This window comes from Cebus imitator, unplaced genomic scaffold (genome assembly GCF_001604975.1).
Source record: "Cebus imitator isolate Cc_AM_T3 unplaced genomic scaffold, Cebus_imitator-1.0 Scaffold426, whole genome shotgun sequence".
Classification (NCBI taxonomy): domain Eukaryota; kingdom Metazoa; phylum Chordata; class Mammalia; order Primates; family Cebidae; genus Cebus; species Cebus imitator.
In genome coordinates, this window is record NW_016107741.1 from 69781 (window position 1) to 78462 (window position 8682).

Consider the following 8682-nt stretch of genomic DNA (forward strand, 5'->3'; position numbering starts at 1 on the left):
TTAGGGATAATTACAGACATCTTAGAAGACAATAACATGGTGAATAAAACCCACAAATGCATTTTCAGGCTACACTAACAGGAATGAATTGTTTGGTTGAAAGAAAGGCAATGGTATTCTACACCTGTCAAGCCACATCTAGAATAAGGTCTGGTCTAGGAGCCATTTTTAAGGACTTTCATAATATGAGTCTTCAAACTTAGAAGGCAACCAGTTGGACACATCTTTGGAAGTGTTCAAGGAAAGTGTGCAGGCAGATGCTGATTACAGCTCGAGAGAAGAAAACCACCCAGGCAATGGTGAGGGATAAGTGAGCAGGTGAGGGCTCAGGTGCTTTCAATTGAAGACATTTCAGGAACTGACTGCTCTAACTGATGTTTGACTTGGGCTATACATGCGCAAAGCAGGATTCAATCATCTTTTATTGTTGCATAAACAAGGTTCAAATGACTTCTTGGGCAATGAAAGCAAGCTCGTGCTTGACGTATTGGAGAAAGTACTATTTCATTGTTTTTGTTTCATCACAGTTCTGTGGCTTATAGAATAGCTAGGTTATTGCAATCATTGTTGTCATTTGGGTATTATTATTTTACAAACTCAGCAGAAAAAAATGATCATAGTCTAAAGATAGCTGTCTAAAGCCACTCTGAATTTCCCCTTAAATGGTTTTTTAGATGCTTATGACAGCTGAATAAAAGCTTAGCCCGAATAAAAATGAGCTCTTGCCGGGCGCAGTGGCTCACACCTGTAATTCCAGCACTTTGGGAGGCTGAGGCAGGTGGATCATGAGGTCAGGAGTTCGAGACCAGCCTGACCAACATGGTGAAACCCCGTCTCAACTAAAAATACAAAAATTAGCTGGGCGTGGTGGTGACACCTTTAATCTTAGCTACTCAGGAGGCTGAGGCAGGAGAATCACTTGAACCCAGGTGGCAGAGGTTGCAGTGAGTCGAGATTGCACCACTGCACTCCAGCCTAGGTGACAGAGCAAGAGTTTGTCTCAAAATAACAATAACAACAACAACAAAAATGAGCTCTTAAGAGGACAAGTGTAGCCAAAAGAAGCAAATAAATATGCAGGACACAGTTTCATAATTTGTGCTGCTCTTGAATTAGTAATGCAGAATAATCAAATGGAATACATTATAATTTTTATTCAGAACATGCTAAAATAATAACTATTTTATGAGTACCCATTAATGTCAATTATTATTCATTATTAATACTTCACCACCAAATTAAAGATGTATCTGTGCTGCATTCTCCTATACTTGTTTCTTTCTCGGGTATTATGATAAGACTCAATTGCTTCATAACTAATTAATGATCTAATGCAACTTGGAAATAAAAATTGAAATCTAAATACCAGATATTAAAGTTGATATGAGATGACATTCTCTTATGTTCTCAGGTTGTTTATCACATTTTGATTAGTGGTAAATATTTGATACTCTTCTCAGGATCTTCTTTCAAGTTCCAAGTAATTTTTTTTCTTTGTGGGGGGAACGCAGGGGGGAAATCACTCATTTGTCTTTATTAAAGAAACTTAGAAAGAGACCAGACCTGGCAACCAAGGGGTGAGATACTGTCCAGGAAGATGGAGTGGGCTCAGGCCCTGGGAATTTCAAGTGCAGATTGATGGCCTGGGAGAGTCCAAGGAAACCAGATCCGGACAGCAGCTGAGGAGGTGCCCTAGGGCACATTCAGGCACTGGGGCCATCAGCTTGTTCTGTGGGCAGGGGTTGGAGGTTTGGATGCAGGGTAGGTTGGGCTGGCCTGGAATCTCCCTGAGGCCAGCCTGCCTTGTCTACCTAGATCATCCACTAGTCCTGATCCTTTTCGTTGCCTTCCATGTCCACCTCATTGACCTCTCCATCATCAGGTGACTCATTGTAGTAATTCATCTCGTCTATGTCCTGCATATCCTCATCACCCTCTAAGTCCTCTTCACTATCCTTATCGTCTTCATCATCCTTCTCTTCCTTGTCGTCATACCATCCAGAGGCTGGCTTGCCAATAGGAACCAGGTTGTTATCTTTCTCTGAGATGCTTTGGAGCCAGGCCCGATGCTGCTGTTCCTGCTGCTGCAGCTCTGTCTCTTCTACACAGGGTCGACCCAGATTAAACCACAATGTCTCAGTCACACAGGGGAAGAGTAAGGGAAACAAAGTGGACATGGCTCCTGGGTTTGAATCCTGGCTCCACCACTTACTAGCTCTTTGACCTTGGCTGAGTCACTTAACCTCTCTGGGCCTCAGTGTCTTCATTTCGGGGAGGCGACGGCCAGCAGCTGGTATTAGTTCTTTTAATATTTGATAGAATTCATCAGTGAAGCCATAGGGTTCCAGACTTGACTTTGCTAGGTGACTTTTTATTATGGCCCTTGATCTTGTTATTTGTTATTGATTTGTTCAGATTTTGGATTTCTTCATGGTTCAGTCTTGGTAGGTTGTATGTGTCTAGGAATTTATCCATGTCTTCTAAGTTTTCCAGTTTATTGGCCTATAGTTGCTCATAGTAGCCAATAATGATCCTTTGAGTTTCTGTGGTATAGATTGTAATGTGTCCTTTTTTTGTCTCTGATTTTAGTTGGATCTTCTCCCTTTTTTTTTTTTTTTTTTTTTTTTTTTTTTTTCTGGCTAAATGTTTGTTTTTTTTTTTTTTTTTTTTCAAAAAACCAACACTTTGTTGTATTATTATTTTGTATTCTTCATTTCAAATTCATTTATTTCTGCTGATTTTTATTATTTATTTTCATCTAATTTTGGGTTTGGTTTGCTCTTGCTTTTCTACTTCTTTAAGATACACTGTTATTTATTTGAAGTTTTTCTTCTTTTTTGATGTGGCCACTTATAGCTATAAGCTTGCCCCTTAAAACTGCTTTCATTGTCTCCTGTAGGTTTTTGGTATGTTGTGTTTCTATTTGATATTCATCTGTTTCAAGAAATTTTTCAATTTCCTTCCTAATTTCTTCATTGATCCACTGGTCATTCCGCAGTATACTGTTTGATTTCCATGTGTTTGTATAGTGTCTAAAATTCCTCTTGTTATTTTGTTTGATTTCTAGTTTTATTCCATTGTGGTTAAAGAAGATGCTTGATATTATTTCATTGTTTTTGAATGTTTTAAGACTTGTCTTGTGATCTAACATATATACGGTTTATTCTTCAGAATGATACAAATGCTGAGGAGAATACATGTTCTGCAGCTGTAAATATCTATTAGGCCTATTTAGTCTGTAGCACAGATTAAGTCTGATGTTCCTTTGTTGATTTTCTGTCTGGAAGATCTGTCCAGTGTTGAAAGTGGGGAGTGAAGTCTCCAGCTATTATTGTATTGAGATCTATGCCTCTCTTTAGCTCTAATAATATTTGTTTTATGTATCTGGGTAGTCCAATGTTGGGTGCATATATTTTTAAAACTGTTATATTCTCTAGATGAAGTGGCCCCTTTATCGTTATATAATTATCTTCTTTCTCTGTATGGGTTTTGTCTTGAAATAAATCTATTTTGTCTGATGTACGTATTGCCACTTCTGCTCTTTTTTGGTTTCCATTGACATGGAATATTTTTTTCATCCTTTTATTTTTAGTCTGCTGGTATCTTTATAGGTGAAGTATGTTTCTAATAGGCAACAAATCATTATGTCTTGTTTTTTCATCTGCTTAGCCACTCTAGATCTTTTGTTTGGAGAATTTAGTTTATTTACATTCAATGTTTTTATTGGTAACTAAGCTCTTACTCCTGCCATTTTGTTTTTTGTTTTCCGGTTGTATTGTGGTTTTGTCTTCCTTCTTTCCTTCCTTCCTATTTCCCTTTTAATGAAGGTCATTTTCTCTGGTGGTATCATTTAGTTTCTTGCTTTTATTCTTTGTGTATCTGTTGTATGTTTTTAGATTTTAGGTTATCATGAGGTTTGCAAATAATATCTGTAACTCATTATTTTAAACTGATGACAACCGTGATTGCTTATACAAAAAACAAGCAAGCAAGCAAAAAGAAAATTAAAAAAAAAAATCTACACCTTAGCTTTTTCTTCCTGCTTTTTAATTTTTTGTTGCCAGTATTTTTATCTTACTGTACTGTTTGTTTTGAAAAAATGTTGTAGTTATTTTTGATCAGTTCATCTGTCCTTCTGCTAAAAACATGAGTTGTTTACACATTACAGTTACAGTGTTATAATAGTCTGTGTTTTTTAAATGTATTTACTATTAAAAGTGAGTTTTGTACCTTCAGATGATTTCTTATTACTCATTAATGTGCCTTTCTTTCCTGACTTAAGATACTCCCTTTAGCAATTTTTTTTTTTTGTAAGACAGGTCTCGTGTTGATGAAACCCCTCAGCTTTTGTTTATCTGGTACAGTGTTTGTTTCCTCTCATATTTGAGGGTTATATTTGCTGGATATACTATTCTAGGGTACAATTTTTTTTCCTTCAGCACTTTAAATATATCCTGCTGCTCTCTCCTGGCCTGGAAGGTTCTGTTGAAAAGTCTGCTGCCAGGTGTACTGGAGCTCCATTGTATGTTTTTTTTTTTTTTGCTGCTTTTAGGATCCCTTCTTTATCCTTGACCTTTGTGAGTTTGAGTATTAAATGCCTTGAGGTAGATTTATTTGGGTTAAATCTTCCTGGTGATTTATATCCTTCTTGTACTTAAATAATGATATCTTTCTCTAAGTTTGGGAAGTTCTCCCTTATTATCCCTTTCAGTAAACTTTCTACCCCATCTCTGTCTACTACCTCTTTAAGGCCAATTACGCTTAGATTTGCTTTTTTGAGACCATTTTCTACATTTTACAAGCATTCTTCATTCTCTTCTATTCTTTTTTTTTTGGTCTCTTTTGTATATTTCATATAGCCTGTCTTCAGGCTCAGTAATTCTTTCTTCTGCTTGATGAATTCTGCTTTTAAGAGAATATGCATTCATCTCCAGAATTTGTACTTGATTCTTTTTAATTATTTCCATCTCTTTGTTAAATTTATCTGAAAGAATTCTGAATTCCTCCTCTGTTTTATCTTGAATTTCCTTGAGTTTTCTCAAAACAGCTAGTTTGCATTCACTGTCTGAAAGGTCCTATGTCTCATGATACCTTGTTAAATTCATTTAGAGAGGTCATATTTTCCTGGATGGTCTTGATGTTTTTGGATGTTCATCTGTGTCTGGATGTTAAAGAGTTAGGTATTTATTGTCTTCGCAGACTGGGCTTGTTTGTACCTATCTTTTTTGGGGGAAGGATTTCCCCCAAAGGGACTTGTGTGTTGTGTGTATTCAAAGGGACTTGTGTGTTACGTGTATTCAAAGGGACTTGAGTGTTGTGACCTAAGCCTTATTTCCATTAACTGCACTCTAAGTGCAGTCAACACGTTAGTTCTTGCAGACACAGTGGTACTGCCTTGATAGTCTGAGATGAGATCCGAAAGAATTCTCTGGATTACTAGGCAGAGATTCTTGTTTTCTTCTCTTACTCTCTCTCTCTCTCTCTCAAACAAATGGAGTTTCTTTCTTTATGCTGAGCTACCTGGAGCTGGAAGTGCGGTGACAGAAGCCCGCCTGTGATCACCACCACTGGGACTGCACTGGGTAACACCAGAAGCTACCACAGCACTGAGTCTCACTCATGGCTCACTGTTACTACTACCTGCCTACTGCCTATGTTTATCCAAGGCTCTACAATCAGCAAATATTGAAGCCAACCAGGCTTCTGACCTTTTTTTCAGGGTACCAAGTTCCCCCAGGTCGCAGGCTAGTCCAGAGATGCCTTCTGGGGGCCAGGAACTAGAGTCGAAAACCTTGGAAATCTACCTCATGCTTTATACTATTGCAGCTAAGCTTGCACTCAAAGTGCAAGATGAAGTCCTTCTCATTCTTTCTTTCCACAGGCAGAGGAGCCTCTCCCCATGGCCACTACCACAATAGGCCCATGGGGTGGACTGCCAGTCTACTGCTGATTTTCACTTAAAGCCCAAGGACTCTTCAGTCAGCTTGTGGTGAATGCTGCCAGGCCTGGGACTCATCCTTCAGGGAAGTGGGCCCCCCTCTGGCCTGGGACAGTTTCAGAAATGCTGTTTAAGCCGGATGCAGTGGCGCGTGCCTGTAGTCCCAGCTACTTAGGAGTCTGATGTGGGAGGATTGCTTGAGCCCAGGAGTTCTGGGCTGTAGTGCGCTATGCTGATGGGGTGTGTGCACTAAGTTCGGCATCAATATGGTGACCTCCTGGGAGCGGGGGATCACCAGGTTCCCTAAGGAGGGGTGAACCGGCCCAGGCCAGAAACGGAGCACGTCAAAACTCCAGTGCTGATCAGTAGTGGGATTGCCCCTGTGAATAGCTACTGCACTCCAGCCTGGGCAACATAGCAAGACCATTTCTCTTTAAAAAAAAAAAAAAAAAAAAAAAAAAAAAAAAAAAAAAAAAAAAAAAAAAAAAAGAAAGAAAGAAAGAAAAGAAAAGAAATGCTATTTAAGAGTCAAGACCTGGAATCAGGTCCCCAAGAGACCATTTGTTGCTTTACCCTACTGTGGCCAAGCTGGGTACCTAAGGTGCAAGACAGAGTATCTTACTTTTCCCTCTGCTTTTCTCAAGTAGAAGTAGTCTCTCACCAGAGCCATCATTGCTGGAGATACGCTGGGTCTCACCTGAAGCCAGCATGTCTCAGAGTCTCACCCAAGGCCCGTGGCATATTACCGGGCTATTGCTGATGGTTATATAGGGCCCAGGGGCTCTTTAGTCGGTAGGTGATAAATCTTGCCAGGACTGGGTCCTTCCCTTCAAGGCAGTGGGTTTCCTTCTGGCCCAGGGTATGTCTAGAAAGGCTATCAGGAAGCTAGGGTCTGGAATGGGGACCTCATGATTCTGCCCTATCCTCTTGTGGCGGAGCTGATAGCGAGGTTGCAAGGCAAAGGCCTCTTTACTCTTCCCTCTTTTTAACTCAAGCAGAAGGAACGCATCACTTTTGTTTCTGTAAGCTGCACGGCTTGGGGTTGAATGAAGGTGGTGCAAGCACTCCTTTAACTGCTCCAGCTTGTGTCTCACTAGGTTATGTGCCCCCCATGTTCATTGTCTCCAGAGCACTTGCCATAACTTAAGTTCTGGCCACTAGGATGGGCAATTCCCTTCTGGCTAGGGCTGGTCTAAATGCTCCCTTTGGGGGTGGGTGTTGACTGAGTTCCACTTAGTTTTGCTTTTCACTGTGACAGAACAACTCTTAGTTCAATGCACAGTCCCACAGAAACTGCACTCTCCCTTCCCCAAGTTCTCAGATTCTTTCTCCATACCACAGGGCCACTGGGGGATGAGGGAGGGGGGTGTCGATGATTCAAGATCATCTTTTCTACCCACTTCAGTGCCTCTTTGAGCAATATGAAGTTAATACCAGATACTGTGATTACTCACCTGATTTTTGGTTCTTATGAAGGTGCTTTTTTTGTGTAGATAGTTGTCAAATTTGACGTTCTATGTGGGTGAACATCTGTAGAAGTTTCTGTTTTCCATCTTGCTCCATGCCTCCAATGATGGCTTTTAACTCTCCCAAGATGCAAGACGTTTTCATCTATTCTTTTTTTGATAAGCTTAGAAATTTCTATCCTGTCTCTGGTTTTCTCCCTGACCTTGTTTAAACATTCATGTTTTGCAGTCAGCTTAAATGTCATCCCTTCAGAAAGATCCATTCTATTTAAGCTATCTTGTCAGTGTTCCCTGTCTTATTTTCTTCTTAACATTCGTGATAATCTGTCATTCTTTTGCATATTGATAATCTGTCATTCTTTTGCATATTGATTATTTGTTGTCTTTCTGCACCACTAAAATATAAGCTACATGAATATAGGGATTATGCCTATTTTGATCATTCCTCTATTATTAACTCAATGCCTGGCATGTGGGAGTTACTCATGTATTTCTTTTGTGAATGAACTATTAAAAACAATAAGCTTAATTTTATAAAATGGTCATAAATGTACTCTAGATTTTGAATACATATAGGCCTCCAGTGATTATGGTGTGCTATATTGGGCACTGTGCCAAGTATTAGGAATACTAAGAAATTAAGCCCTCAAAGCTTTCTCTCTCTTTTTTTTTTTTTTTTTTTTTTTTTTGAGACAGGGTCTTGCTTCATCATCCAGCCTGGAATGTAGTGACAACTGTAGCTCACTCACTGCAGCCTAGAACTCCTGAGTTCAAGTGATACTCCAGCAGGTGCTTGCCACTTCGCCAGCAAGTGTTCTCATTTTTTGTAGATATGGGGTCTTAGCATGTTGTCCAGGCTGGTTTCAAATTCCTAGCTTCAAGCAGTCTTCCCAGTTTGGCCTCCCATAGCCCCAGGATGAGCCTTAGGCATGAGCTGCTGCCTAGCCTAATCCCACAAGGCTTTCTAGTTTTTTTAAAAAAGCTTTTGTTTGGGCACCACAGCTCACATCTGTAATCGCAGCACTTTAGGAGGCCAAAGCGGGTGGATCACAGAGATCAGGAGTTGGAGACCAGTCTGGCCAACATGGTGAAACCTTGTCTGTACTGAAAATACAAAAATTAGCTGGGCATGGTGATGCATGCCTGTAGTCCCAGCTACTTAAGAGGCTGAGGCAGGGGAATCGCTTAAACCTAGGAGTCAGAGGTTGCAGTATGCTGAGATTGATTGCACCATTGCCCTCCGGCCTGGACGACAGAGGGAGATTCCATCTGAAAAAA

General features: G+C 40.0%; 1 protein-coding gene across 1 annotated transcript in view; it reads right to left on the reverse strand.

Annotated features, from left to right (window-relative positions):
• Window positions 1-1769: 1769 nt before the first annotated feature.
• Window positions 1770-8682, reverse strand: part of LOC108290174 (anaphase-promoting complex subunit 15-like) — an 8819-nt gene continuing 1906 nt past the window's right edge. The window contains exon 2 of the mRNA XM_017509901.2: window positions 1770-2192. Coding sequence (XP_017365390.1) covers window positions 1824-2177 — 354 coding nt within the window. The 5' untranslated portion in view covers window positions 2178-2192 and the 3' untranslated portion in view covers window positions 1770-1823. The remainder of the gene's footprint in view (window positions 2193-8682) is intronic.